A 14,649-nucleotide genomic window follows, 5' to 3' on the forward strand; every position below is an offset into this window, starting at 1 on the left:
GAAAACTAACAAAATAGTTGTTACGGTATAGCCACGTTACTTATTCAAAACACATCCCGGCAGTCAAATACCAAGAGAACAACATAATTGTAAAATAACCTAAAACTTATATGCTAAAGGGTCATGCGAGATAAAACTAAACCGAATGCATGCTCGCTACTATGACAAAAATGAGCGATTAACAAATGCGGAATTTTTTTTTATTAAATTTTGTTTTTAAATATATATTTTTTGAAACACTTGCATTTCAGTCGTGTAGCCTACTGATACAGATGATTAAACATTATTGAATGCATCTCTTACGCCTCCTTTCTCGGTCCTTTCTCCGTAGTCTTATCTTTGCCCCGGTGAGTTTCTGAAGAATGAGTGGCAGTGCACCTGTTCTCCTGTGCCTGCGTGGAGCCGTGACTACAGTACCCACGTACCATTGCGCTCTTTCACTCTCACGGTGCTCTGCGCCAGTCTGTTTGAGGAACCAGCTCTCTTGGCCTTTTTTCTGCCTTCTCACTGTTGCCTGGTGTCAACCTACGCGGAGAAGAGACATCCCTCCCCCTTCCCCCCTTAGCGGCCGCTTCCAATTTGCCTCTGCGCTTCTTATCGCCGCCTCTATTGGTTTCTGCGCTGCCAGTCAGACGCTTGTCTTTAGCTTGAGAGTTGAGTAGCAACAGCTCGGAAACATCTGGCTGCCGCAGCTCGTCGCTCCCGCTCGCTTGCCCTGTGTCTGTGCCACTGCAGGTTGTTATGGAGAGCTGTTGAAAGTCAATCTAGTTATTTTTTCAGGCGAGAGGATTTGACGGAGCTCCTTTGAAGGAAGAGACGGAACCTTCTTGTCTGTAAGTGCGTTTATACGGGGATCTTTCAAAGATGAAAGAGGGTGTAAGGCAGTGAAAGAAAAAGTACCGTTCTTTTTCACGCGACTGTTCCCTTCCCGACAGAAATAGTTGCTATGTTAGCTAACGTTAGCTAGATATTGAGAGACAGTGTGTCTCGACGAAGCAGCCAGCCGGGCCTGCAATACTACCCGCAACTACTGCAGGTTGGTCGTTAACGTTGTATACTTTTTTGTTCGCTCCGACTGCGTGGGTCAGTGTGTGTGTTTACATGGAGTGTGTGTGTCCCCGTGTGAAATGAAAATGTATGACTGTTGTGTTTTGTTTCCTAGCTCCCGTTTCGCACCCTAAGCACCAGTTAGGCTACTCCGCCGGTGTATGTCTTTGGGGGAGACGGGGGAGTTGATGGCTATTTTCGCTGACCAGGTTGTAATAGATGTGGCGAGGTAGAATGTAAAGAGACAACTAATACAATGAATGTTGATTGTTAGCCTATTTTTTCCCAGCCAGCTTTCCAAAATGTAGTAAAAGTTTTCTTGACAGTTTGCATTATGAATAAAGTAGTGAATTGTTTGGAAGGGGAATTGCTAAACCCTCAGCGCCATCAAGCAGCTATATAGCTACCCACTGTATGTTAGCCAACACTGAATATATTATCTAACATTGCCTATATGTGGCAACATGTTTTGCATTTCGGCAGGCGTGTCTCTTGTGAGATATAAAAGCTAGTTTGTTGGATTAACCTAAATATCTTTCTACTGTAGACCCTGGATTGTTACCTGCCTATTTGGCGAATAGCCTACCAGTTGCAATTAATGTATTGTCCGACTCTGGAGCGTTAGCTCAAGAGCAAACACTGTGGCTCCGTTTATGTTACATTATGTTTATTTATGTGCCCTCCTCCTGGGAGACGCTCAATGCGTTCATTCTGGCAATCGCTTCCACGCAGTAGCGCAAGCCGGTTTGGGTTGCCAAATATTCAAATGGTGCAACTTTTCCCGAGTCGGAGTAAAACGACTTAACGGAACCGAACGAGAAAAGGAACTCACATTAAGTATTGTACTTTGAGTAACAATGAGCTCTAAAACATATGTGTGGCTATATGTCAACAAGAACAGGTTGCATACGTCGGGTGAATTACCTTCTTAAAAGGTTATACACGCATGGCGATTTACTATCTTGCTAATTATAGGCTTGTTTTTATGCGACTATATGAATTATAAACTAAACGAAGTAATATGCTGATCCAATTATGGAAGAAAATTATGGATAAAAAGTCTCACATAAACGAAATACTTTTAAGTTTTAAAACGGAGCTATAAAATGATTTAGTAGTCCATTATAGTATAATGTAATGTTATGTAAAAAAAAATATTGCTCGCAAGGTCTATATCTATGATAGTCTCTATTTGTCATTATTTTACTATTTTCTTTTTTTTTAAATCAGTTGTGCAGGGGGTGCGCAATGAATGGCGGTTGTGGTGAAGTCACTGAACCAGAAAGAAGTGGGAAACAATATCAGCTGCGTGGATCTGTCAGTTGCAAATGTGCCGGGCTGGCCTTTGTTTATGGCTACTGGAAGGAACGCAGCCAAAAGAAGGGGGGGAAAGAAAGAAAAAAAACTTGAGGGCATTTAAATTCTCTGTGCAGGAAACTAGGTTAGAGAAAAGTGTCAGTTTTCACACAGACCTATATTCTAAAGTTGTGTACTTGGAGATTAGAAATAAAGGGGGCAGGGGGAGGGAGTGGGCAGTTTCACACAGAAACACCAAAGTGCATTTCCCCCTGTTTTTTATGCGTTTTAAATGGAGAGAAGTGGAAACAAAGTTGTGTGGAGGAGAGAGGCTGGTGGCACGATTGTAGAAGAGCAGCATATGGCTGTAAAAGGAGCACAGCTGGAGGTAGCATTTCCATCTGAACATGATGTCAGAGCAGCTGACAGGCTGCCATCCCCCTGCCTTTTATTCTAACACTGAGGCTGGGAGTCAGTGTGTGTGGATCTGCGTGCGGGAGAACGTATCCACTTCCCCTCTAACATCTCCTCCACTCTGCATCTGTCTCTCGCACCTCTCTTTCCCCCTCCCACCCTCATCGATTCAGCGAAGGAGTGCAGCCGGCCGGGCTACTCGGCTAGAGGACTTAATCAAGTTGATGCATACTACAGGTACTGTGAGAACAGAGGGCTGCTTGTGTTGGGGCTGAGCTTTCTCCTGGCTGCTGTCTGTAAGTGTGGGGCTCCCAGTATGGGGAGCAGATCATTTCTGTTTTCACAGGGAATAGCATAATCGCTGATATTCCGTGGCAGAATGGAATGTATTTGAGAGGTTTTTTCTTTTTCCGTCGTGTTTATTGTATGGCTTGTGGTCATTTAGTTGTATAATTAGTAAAATTTTTAAGAAATCTTTGAAACTGATTGATAACTGGGAATTTGAGGAAATCCTTTTTTTAATTCAGGTCTTTTCGTCTCATTAAGTCTCCTTAACATTTAGATTTAATTTAAAAATTCAATGTTTTTACACAGATATAAATAGTAATTTATGTAGCGGTATAATTATCAGTTAACTTTAATATAAAATCTAATACAGGGCATATTTTGATACATTGACTTCTCCAGTGGTGTGATATTCATGGAAATGGCAAACTGATTTGTGAGTGCTTTGTGACAGCAGTGCTAAGTGGTGATCGTAGAGTCTATTTCATAGAAGTTGTTTAAATTCATTGTGGCATCTGAAAGCTGCTCTTTCTTTTTACTCCTATTTTTTTTTTTCGTTAGTGACTAATTTAGTACTTGCAGGTTTGAGCTGCCTGAATTGGCCAGACAGCTGTAATCGCAGTCCTCCCAGTCTTAATCTCTTTATCTGAGCTGCAGCTACCATATGGCCCCAGTCAGCTGGATCAGATGTTTGTAAGCCGCCTCCTTCGCCCCACTCCGTCCTCCCTGCCTCCTAATTTGATCGGCGCTACCTTGTGAGCTGTGCTCTGCTCTTTATTTTTAGGCCATCTTAAGGATTAGGATTGGTGTGGACTACAGGGCACTTAAAGTGATTGTATTGTAAGTCTTGTGGGGGTCTTTGAGGTGGATGTGCAGGGTCTGTGAAGATTGGGGTGTGGGGGGTGGGAGGTGAGGGGTGTCTCTCTAAGCTTCCTCATTAAGGGCAGTCTTGGATTTTAATGAAGGAGCAGCACAGATTCAAACAAAGAAATCTCACTTTAATGTGCTTTTGTAAAACACTGATTTTTTTGCCATAGTTGAGCAGGTAAAACCCAATGGGTAACAGGTGATTTTTTTTGTTGTTTTAAATCTAAGAATACACTTTAAGTAAAATTTAAACTTAAGTCAAAATAAATGAAATAATAGGCTGTATATTTATGAGATTTTATATATGTATTTTTAAAATATATTTTTGCTGTTACTGTAGTTAATTAAGGGCTGAATGCATTTCACTGAAAAAGTCTATCTGTGCAGGATTGAATAGGCTGGTGAGGGTAACCCAAGGCCTCTTGTGAGGCAGTGCACTACGTGTGTGTCCCCTCACTGGGAAGTGTGTTATGTGTGTGTGTCCTCTTGCTGAGTAATGCATTTTGTGTGTGTGTCCATTCACGAGGCAGTGAGTTGTGTGTGTGTCCTCTCACTGGTTACTGAATTGTGTGCGTGTCCTCTTGCTGGGCAGTGTGTTATGTGTGTGTCCTCCCGTTGGGCAGTGTGTTGTGTGTGTGTCCTCTCGCTGGGCAGTGCATGTGGGTGTGTCCTCTTGCTGGGCAGTGTGTGTGTCCTCTCGTTGGGCAGTGTGTGTGTGTCCTCTTGCTGGGCAGTGTGTGTGTGTCCTCTCGTTGGACAGTGTGTGTGTGTGTGTCCTTTTGCTGGGCAGTGTGTTGTGTGTATGTGTCTTCTCATTGGCCGGTATGTGTGTGTGTGTGTGTGTACCTTTGCTGGGCAGTGTGTGTATGTGTGTGTGTGTGTGTCCTCTTGCTGGGCTGTGTGTGTGTGTACCTGAAAGCAGAGCGTGGCATTATAAAGAGAGGGAGCTGCAGGAAGGGTGCGCAGCTGTGGCTGTTGCAGGCTCATCAGTGAGGACAGGAGGCACAGACTCCTGACAGGACACCCTGCACATCCAGCTGCCAAACCTCTGTCTCAACAGCCGCTCTCACAGATCATTTCATCAACTTTTCAGCAGACGTTGGTTTTGTTTTTTCACGAAAGATGAATTGAAATACTCTGCAATGTAAAAAAAAAAAAAAAAAAAAGAATAAAATTGACACCGATTGAAGAGTGATCAATTAAAGTTAAGGAAAATCTAAAATTGCTGGGACAGTAACGTGGTATTTTACCTTTGTGTTGCAGTGTAGACCTGAAAACATTTTTTGGGTAATGTTTTTTTAAATTTTTTTAAGTGTAGCTTGCGATTCCACTGCGTTTCCCAGTGAAAGAGTGTATGGGAGTGTGTATACGTGTGCATGTGAGATAAAGCGAGAAAGAAGGGGAAAGTGTAAAGTTGTATGAAATCTGTAACAGAAAGGCTTGTAAGGTGTACTTGTGTTTTTCAGGTTATGTAGACAGCATGGAGTTTCCGGACCACAGCAGACATTTGCTCCAGTGTCTGAGGGAGCAGAGGCACCAGGGCTTCCTGTGCGATTCCACGGTGCTGGTGGGTGACGCCCAGTTCCGCGCCCACCGCGCCGTGCTGGCCTCCTGCAGCATGTACTTCCACCTCTTCTACAAGGACCAGCTGGACAAGCGGGACGTGGTGCAGCTCAACAGCGACATCGTGACGGCGCCCGCCTTCGCCCTCCTGCTGGAGTTCATGTACGAGGGCCGGCTGCAGTTCAAGGCACTGCCCGTGGAGGACGTGCTGGCGGCCGCCAGCTACCTGCACATGTACGACATCGTCAAGGTGTGCAAAAAGCGGCTGAAGCGGAAGGCGGCGGCCGAGGCAAGCAGGGTTGGGGGCGGGACGGGCCGACAGGGGGAGGAGGATATCTCTAGCTGCTCGGAAAAAGCGGACAGCCTGTCGGAGGGGAGTGCAGGCCACCCTGCTGCCGACCTGCTGCCCAGCGACGACGACGACCCTGACGCCAAGCGGGGCCCACTCCCGCTCCCTGACCCCGCCGGCCTGTGGCTACGGCTGCCCTGTGACCCGCCGCCGGCCCCTGGGAGCAGGGGCAGCGTGGGGGAGGCCGAGGCTGGGAAGCCGTCTCCGGCCGGCAGCCCCTGCAGTTCTGCTGGCTCCCTGTCCCGCAGGTCCGCTGCCTCCCGCAGGGTCTCCTCAGACGCCGACTGCGTGCTGGACCTGTCCGTCAAATCCGGCCTAACGGGGGGCCCCGGGGAACCCATTCCCAGCAACCCCTTTTTCTGTGGCTCGACCACGGCCGCACCCGTGCCTGACCTGGTGCAGGTGAAGGTGGAGAGAGAAACAGCATCTGATGAGGAGGACCTGGCAGGCCGGGACTACGACCACATGGACCACAGCGGCCCCAAAGAGGCCATGCCCAGCACTAATGGCGGGGTCCCTCGGCGGCTGGGCTACGAGGCGCACCTGGCTGCTCTGTCAGGAGAGTTGGAGCGCGAGGAGAAGGCCAGCGAGGATGAGGAGATGCTGAGCCCGGAGAGCGACCGCGCCCAAACCGAGCCGCCAGGGCTGGACGGCGCCCTGCTCCCCTACGTTTCTAACATGCTCACCAGCGCCCCTCACGGGCAGATCTTCATGTGCCCGCTCTGCAGCAAGGTCTTCCCCAGTCCGCACGTCCTGCAGATCCACCTCAGCTCGCACTTCCGCGAGCAGGAGGGCACCCGCGCCAAGCCGGCCGGCGACGTCAACGTGCCCACCTGCTCCATCTGCAGCAAAACCTTCTCCTGCATGTACACGCTCAAGCGGCACGAGCGGACTCACTCCGGGGAGAAACCCTACACCTGCACCACCTGCGGCAAGAGCTTCCAGTACTCTCACAACCTGAGCCGGCACGCCGTGGTGCACACCCGCGAGAAGCCGCACGCCTGCAAGTGGTGCGAGCGCCGCTTCACGCAGTCCGGGGACCTCTACCGCCACATCCGCAAGTTCCACTGCGAGCTGGTCAACTCTCTGTCCGTAAAGAGCGAGGGCGCCCTCAGCCTGCCCAACGTCAGGGACTGGGCGCTGGAGGACAGCTCGCAGGAGCTCTGGAAATGAGCCGCCACTATTACCAGAACTCCTTTTCACTTCTGAAGAAATATCTGTGACATTGTCGGGCACTGAGGTAAGGGTCGTGGGTGGGTAAGGGTGGTCTAAATCAGTCATGTTTCTTGTCATTTTGTTTCATTGCTAAACTGCACTTTAGTAGCACGTGAAAATGTTACTGCTGATTTATCATTAGTATTTTTGTTCTTGTCATTTAGTTTTTTAAACGTCAGTAAAGTCCTCACGGTGAAACATGAGGAAATATTTTTTCCAGTAATGTTTACACAAGAGCTTAGTTTTGGGTGACCGTTTTGTATGTGACGTCATTACATACATTTAAGAACATATTCTGCCCTCTTGAAGTGCGAGTGTGTGCAGAGCAGCAGGCTGTTTGCACTCGCTGTAGGTGAGAACACCTACTCTCCCTTTCTTTACACCATGATTGCAGGAAGAACATTTTAGAAATAGGGTATGAAAGTACACTAAACGGGTATGGTCAACATTAAATTCACAGCAGTACACATACGCGCATACGTGTACGTATCTGTATAGAGCACTGCTGTAGTCTCATGTCTTCATCTTCATTATTTCTGCTCTTGTGCATTTTTATTAGTTGTGATGGGGAAACTTGACTGATGAAAGACAAAAAATGGCATCTCATGCAATGTACAGCTTCCTTTTTCAAATTAATTGAACATCTTTTTTAACCTTTATTATAATTAATAATTCACATTTTTTGTAAGCCGTAACTGCAGTCATGAAACATTCATTATTGAAGTAAAATATTTTGATTTCTCTGGTGTTTGAGGAGATCTTTATGAAAAGGGATCTGTTGTTGCATGAATTCCACCTGTACATTTACAATGTGAATTGCTGTATTGCTGTAAATTGTAACCGATGAATAAAATGCAGGCTGTGCTGATCTCATCGGTTAAGTCTCTTAAAAGAAGTAAATATTACAGCTATGGAAATGCATGAATTTGATTTAAGACTTTCAGTTGTTTTTGCATTTGGAGAGTGTTTTAAATTAGCCCAGTCATTGGATTCCTGAGTAGTTTTTTTCTCTCCTGTCTGTCATTAGGGAGCTTCTTTACAGTTTTCTGTGGGGTTGCAGACCTTGTTTAACTGCACTGATAAGTCTCAGTTTGCCTTGTGTGGGACGGACACGGCAATGGTGATATGGCCATCCTAGGACTTACACACAGTGGTCGGCTGTGAGTTTGTGGGTAGCGAGCGCTGCTTATATGTCCAAACACGATTCACTTATTTCTTCCTGTTTGGTAATTATTTCTTGTATTTAAGAAAACAATTCTGCTTTGTCAGTAATTTATTTATTTATATTTTCATTCAGCACTTGCTATAAACTTGAAATGCTGAGATCTCACCTGCTCATGTCGAAGTTCTCCTGACTTAATTTTCTTAAGGAAAGAGAGGAAGTCTGTAATTGGCACTACCCTTAAATCTGTCTGCGTTAGTCTCCAGCCTGTGTGTGTGCGCGTATGTTTCAGTTTTAGACACACAAACGCACAGACGTTTACATGCTATTTATTTTCCAATATTTTATTTTCCAAATCGGAAATAAATATTTTGAAACTACAAAGTAGGCCAAGAAATAATTTAGAATATATTTCCTTGACCCCCCAACTTTCATATTTTTATAAACGTCAAATAGAATTGAAAACTCCCTTCAGTTACATGTTACTTGCAGCCATTGTGCAGAAGTAGAGCCCTGATATTTACTCGAATATGACTCGGACTGGGGCGATGAAACGCTGAATGACTAATGCTAACCTGACGGAAAGGTCCATACACAGCATCAAGGCTGGGGTCCCGCCTCTGGCACAGGGTTTGGGGGTGTGATGGAGGTGCAGGACCGGTGGGGGGGACACATTGTGCTTTGCAGAGGGTCCCCATGGTGATGGCGTTTTGCACAGTGATCATTTCCCCTTTTTTTGCACTCATAATCTGTGTGGGATTATCATGGAGAAATATATCATCTGTGTTTTTTTTTTCTAATTGTATTTTTATGCGAATTTTCTTAATGTACTTGACCGCCTTAAACTACTGTAAATGGCTTGTTTTTTTTGTTGAAGGTTATTACTGGAAAACTGAAATGATGTATTATTATTGGACTGTTTATTTCATATTTTTCTTGATAAAAAAAGGCTGTGAAAAATTATCTGTTAAGCATCTCCATATATCTGTGGTTTTACTTGAAAAATGAAAATGTTCAGATATTCTGGAGACTGTGCTATGAGACTGGAGTAAATACTAAATCTGTCTGAACAGGACAATCACTGTCTGAAGAGCAGATTGAATCGACTCTTACATTTCATTTGTTGTCCCCCTGAGACTTTTCTTTGAATTTTTATTTTAGTTTTATTTTAGACATTTAGCTTTGACAATCATAGTATGTTTTATTTCTCAAGGGGTGGAAATTCTGAGGCTATCTAGTTTTGTACTTTTTTGGTGTGCTGTTGGTGAAATTTTTAAATTGTGTGCGAACTGCAATAAATTATAAGAACCTGAAAAGTCGACTGTTGTTTGTTTTCTCCGATTTTGAATTTAGATTAGATTTTTTTTGACATGAAATACATGAATTAACATTCTGGTGAGAGACATTTTACACAAGGGGCAAGGGGATCCGTGTGTCAACAGTTTATATGATAAAGCCCCAAAAATATAATGATAAATTCTAAATAGCCTACATTGATTCCAAAAAACTTGACATCAATCTGCCTTTCATGTGATAACTGAAACCCGGCATAGCTCATATGAATATAAAATCGCTCTACAAAGAGCGCAATTACTCTTACAGGTTAATAAAGGGTTATAACAGTGGCATAATTATTCCTAACAGGTTAATAAAGGGCTATAAGCCTAATTAAACTGCAAATGTGGGACCTGCCTCACTGTGAGTTTCAGGTGTGCGTATTAATAAAGGCAGTGAATAGGGACTAAATCTTGCTTTATTCATTTTAATTTTGAGTAGATATTTAGGGTAATGCACCATCCATTTGCAACCATCTGCTTTGTGAAAGCCAGTAGAATCAGTCACTGTGTTCCTGTGTCATACAGTGGAAATATTTTTCATGCTCAGGTTCCCTGGCAGGAACTTAACTAACGAGACTGATCTGATGGGAATTGTTTTCTTGTTATTGCAGAGATTTCACACTTCAGTAGCTACTCCTATTTATTGAACATTTTAAATTCAAATGGGCTTCTGCATTCCAGTAAATTGTTCAGCAGAAAAATGCACACCTTTCATTTGTCATAACGGTCAAATCAGTCTTGATAAAAACAAGCATAATTGTACCAAAAGGCTTGCCTCAAATCACTGAGGGGTGTCATGCAAGCGATCCATTCTGTTCCTGATCCGCAGACTGAAGCACAAACTAGCAGGTGCTGTCATATCATCATCTTTCATTTTTTAATGAAGCTGAGACTCTCCATTGCCCTGAATTTAGTAAATGTAGATACCAACAAATGTAAATTGCAATAAAAAGATTAAACCGCTCATGGAATTACATGATGAAACAAACCTCCACAAAACAATATTTGAAAATGAGTAGGACCACCCTATTGGCCAGTACTGTAATATTTAACCACAGGGTGCATCAGCAATGCACAAAAAACAAATTTGATTTATTCAGGATAGCTGGCCAGACTAAGCTGAACTGGCAGAAAATTTAATTGAGAAGCCTAGACATTGTTTCTCTCTCTCTCACACACACTCACACACACAGACACACACTCACTCAAAGCTTAATTATACAGAGAGTGGGGAGCGACCTGTTTACCAATAAGTCGTGCTTGGGTCCCACTCTGGGCCGTCCTGTGTGAGGCTCTGGTCGAGCAGCGCGGGTGCTTTATCTGGGTGGGGCTGTGGCTGGGGAGGAGGCTGGAGCTGGGAAAATGAGCAGCAGCTTGTGGAGACCCCCCCCCCCCCCGCCAATCACACTGCACCTCCTGCCAAAGCGCTTCATGTACAGATCTCCAGAAAACAAATCAGCTTTATCTAATGTCTCACTGCTCGGCAAACCTGGCCTTACAGATGCATTAAAGGCTGGCCACTTTGAAGTCAGTGAGCGTTAGTCATTAGGGCATGGCTACAGATGGCCCAATGTAGTAAGCCCCCACCCCCTACCACCACCTCCTCTCCAGAAACTTCTAAAGCTGTAAGTCCAATGTGCTCTTCTGTGCTGGATATGTGGCAACATTTATCAGGCTTACTCCCCTCTTGCCAGAGCAGTCCTACCTACAGTCTGTTCAGTAAAAGACTTTTATCTGAGGAATTTACACATTCTCCCACTCCAATGCAAAATGTAAAGTGTTCATCTGATATGACGTATAGTTCATTGGCCAACTTGTTGGATCCACAGTACATGATAAGCTCAAATTCACTGTCAAATGTATTCAGTTTGTATTTACACAAATTCTGTAAACACAAAGATGTTCGTGTTTTCATAATTTTAATTCTGAGTCATTATTTAGACATTAAGGTATATTGTAAATATGCAAAAATATATTATTAATTTTAGCTTTAAGGATGGATCAAAAATAATTTCAGCTAAGAAACAGAATGGTTTAACTGTAGGAATAGGAATCTCCCACCCACCCCCCCAAAAAAAATCTTTGTAATCTGTGTGTTTGGAAGTGCCACGCAAAATAATCTTCTAATGTACTCCCTCACTGTTTGTGGAGTTAGTTACTTAACATCTGTTCGCAGAAGACAATTTGCACTCATACAGTAGGTCTGAGTGTGCGTGAGTGTGTGTGTGTGTGATCTGCTGTAAATTTAGGTCATTAATTTGTATCTGTCCTTTGTTTACTTAAGAAAGGAGGACAAAAGGGCATCTGGAGGAACATTTGGCTCTGCCAGAGGGAACTGGGCTCAGCATGTTGGAGGCTGCGACCAGCTTGAGCTCCTGTCTGTGGCCGCCGTGCACAAGTTTGCAGGAGTGCTGTGGCCAAGCTGTGTGGCGTGCGGAGGGCAGAGGGGCTGCTGGGTATGGAGCTGCAGTACCCATAACCTACATACTGCAGGGCTGTTTGTGTGTGCGCTCCGAATGAGGCCACGCTACCAACACTTTATCAAGGGCTCATTCGGGCTAAGTGAGAAGAGCTCGGGAGAGTTCTGAGTGAAGTAACTGGACTGATCCTGGCTGCTTCAGCAGTTCCTTCAAAATTAATGCAACACAAAATTATATATCTTTGGTTTTTCAGACAGATACTTTTTTTCCACAATTTCTTTGCAATTTTGTTGGCCACTACCTTACAGTGGCAACAAATTGTATAATTAATGACACTTAAAAACTGAAATTAAAGAAAAACTTTTTCATACTGCAGAAACGTTTACAACTAAAAATAAAATTCTGTGCCAAACTGACTAAACAGGCAGAAAAACATCGGAAAGGAATTCAAAACCTGAAAACCTGGAATTGAAATGTTCAATGAAACCTCAGTCATAAAGTGGCAATGCAGAGCAGCTGAATGGGGAGAAAAACAGGCAGACAGAAGTTCTGTTTGCTTTTGATTTTCAGCTTATTAATAAGCCACACATTGTCGAGCTCCGGCGCACAGACAGACGGCAACCAACAAGCGCCCGTCTCCGGCCAGACAATGCAGCGGTGTTCTCAGCCTTCAGCCAGCAGCGAGGGGGGAGGGCGATGGAAGGGGGGAGGGGGTTTATTTGGTGTGAGTGGGGGGGGGGGCATTTATTTGGTGTGGGGTGGGGGCATTTTTCTCGAGAGAACATGTCCATGCTGTGTCCTCGAACAAAAGAGGGAGACGCAACTCGAACTTGAATGTGTGTCTCTCAGTGGGAGGGGCTCAGACCAGCCCCCACACTGCCTCAAAAGGAGGTCTAAAACTCTATGGAGCACTTGTGTGCCATGAGATTAAAGGAGATGAATTCCCTTTGTGTGGCTGCATGCACCCAGGAGAGGGGCACGGGAACATTCAGCAAGTGAGCAAATGTTCGGCCACACCACAAGACCTGCATCTGGCTCTGAACAATGTTTATGCCATTAACTTACTACAAACGCTCATTACTATCATTATCATTAATATCACCTGAGATCATGTTTATTATATCATGTAGATATTTAAAAATACTATAAACAATCTTTTTTTTTACGTTTCAAAGGTACATATTACCATATATTTTGTCCAGTTTATTGACCTTAGCTGACAATAATTTCATGATTATATCCTCAAACAGGTTCTGCATTAACATGTAAAATTAAACTGTAGTATAAACTGCAGTCCAATTAAAATAAAAAGTAGCAGTATATGAGAAAGCAAGAGAGAAGCAGGAGATTATCACTTGATTTTATAGCGCTGCTAGATTTTATTTGGGTGTTCACAGTGTGCATAACCAATTTCTCAGTTGTGCATCGAGGGCGATTTCCAAACGTATTCATAACTGCTCCTGTAATTCCTAAGATACTCTTGATGAACACTTCCTTATTTATTTTTGAAGACCTTTTGAGATCCTCCGAAGACCTCTTAATACAGCAACATGTGTGGTAAGGTCTCTGAGCAGCTGTTGGGGCCCTGTCTGCCCAAGGCAGATAAATGGGGGGAGTGTGTGCGATGTTGATACGGGTCTTGGCAGGATTTTTGGTGGCAGCGAGTCAGCACTTTTTCCCCAGGACTTCACTGGTGACCTTAAGAGTTCAGAGGAGAAGGTTTTACAAGCCAATGTGACAAGGACCTCTGAGCAGGACAGAGTACCCTCTCCCTCAGGAACCCGCAGTCATTCCAGCCCTCATTCAGTCAAATGTCCTCTGAATTGCTCTCAATAATGAGTGAGTGAATCAGAGAATCGCACTGGTAACAACATAGAATAAGTAGAATAATCTCAATATAATGCACATGATAAACACCATTATACAGTACATTTCAGGTGCCATTCAGACAGAGGTGTCAGGATGTATTGTATAAAAGTGTACAGTACTAAGAACCAAGCAGTCCTCGCTAAAATAGCAGATCTTCGCTGTTACTTTAACCTTAGTACCCTCATGTAAAGTCGTGCCAGTGTGCTACTGTCATATTTAACAGCTATGTTGGAGCAGGAAAGAGTGCTTCCCTCCACAGCACTGACCGTTTCCAATATTAAAAAGGAAGACAAAAGTACAGAATTATTAATACTAATGCCCACGGAAAACAAAAACAGAGCTAGTCCAAATGCCCATACGCTAGGTCTGGACTCTTGATGTGTCCTTCAGATTCATAGAGAACCAATCGGTGCTGTTTGTACAGGCCCACTGTGGGGGTACAGACTGAAAGCACTGAAGGGAAAGCATTTTAAACCACCCTGAGTGGTGCCCTGTGTGGCAGCCAGAATATCAGACTTCTGCATCGCTGCAGAGACCTCACACATCCCCGCATGCTGACTCAGGCGCATATCTGTGGTTGCTGATATACTGAAAAATAACAATAAATTATAATTTTATATTTTATTTCATAAAAGCAGTTTTGCAGCCCGAGATGCTTCAGAATTATCAAAATAATAATTATTGCAATTAAGCTGCATTAAAGAATAAGATCATTATATGTTTAAATGGATCAATGAAAATTAATGGACATATTTATTAATGATTTCAATAAAAATAGGGAACACAATTGGTGTGGAATATGTATAACACAATGACAAAAGTAAA

At 43.9% G+C, this 14,649-nt stretch overlaps 1 protein-coding gene across 10 annotated transcripts; it reads left to right on the forward strand.

Moving 5' to 3' along the window:
• Positions 1-425: 425 nt before the first annotated feature.
• On the forward strand, positions 426-9,514 carry zbtb18 (zinc finger and BTB domain containing 18). Of its 10 annotated transcripts, none has more exons than XM_064317139.1 (3): positions 426-833; positions 2,931-3,053; positions 5,376-9,514. In XM_064317139.1, the coding sequence occupies exon 3, from the start codon at positions 5,390-5,392 to the stop codon at positions 6,992-6,994; it is 1,605 nt and encodes a 534-aa protein (XP_064173209.1). In that variant the 5' UTR covers positions 426-833; positions 2,931-3,053; positions 5,376-5,389; the 3' UTR covers positions 6,995-9,514. The 10 variants fall into 10 exon arrangements, with proteins under 10 accessions (XP_064173209.1, XP_064173205.1, XP_064173207.1 ...); XM_064317135.1 differs by having other exon boundaries at positions 2,931-2,994; XM_064317136.1 differs by lacking the exon at positions 426-833 and adding an exon at positions 848-1,036 and having other exon boundaries at positions 2,931-2,994.
• The last annotated feature ends 5,135 nt before the right edge of the window (positions 9,515-14,649 follow it).

This window comes from Anguilla rostrata, chromosome 18 (assembly GCF_018555375.3).
Source record: "Anguilla rostrata isolate EN2019 chromosome 18, ASM1855537v3, whole genome shotgun sequence".
Taxonomy (NCBI): Eukaryota; Metazoa; Chordata; class Actinopteri; order Anguilliformes; family Anguillidae; genus Anguilla; species Anguilla rostrata.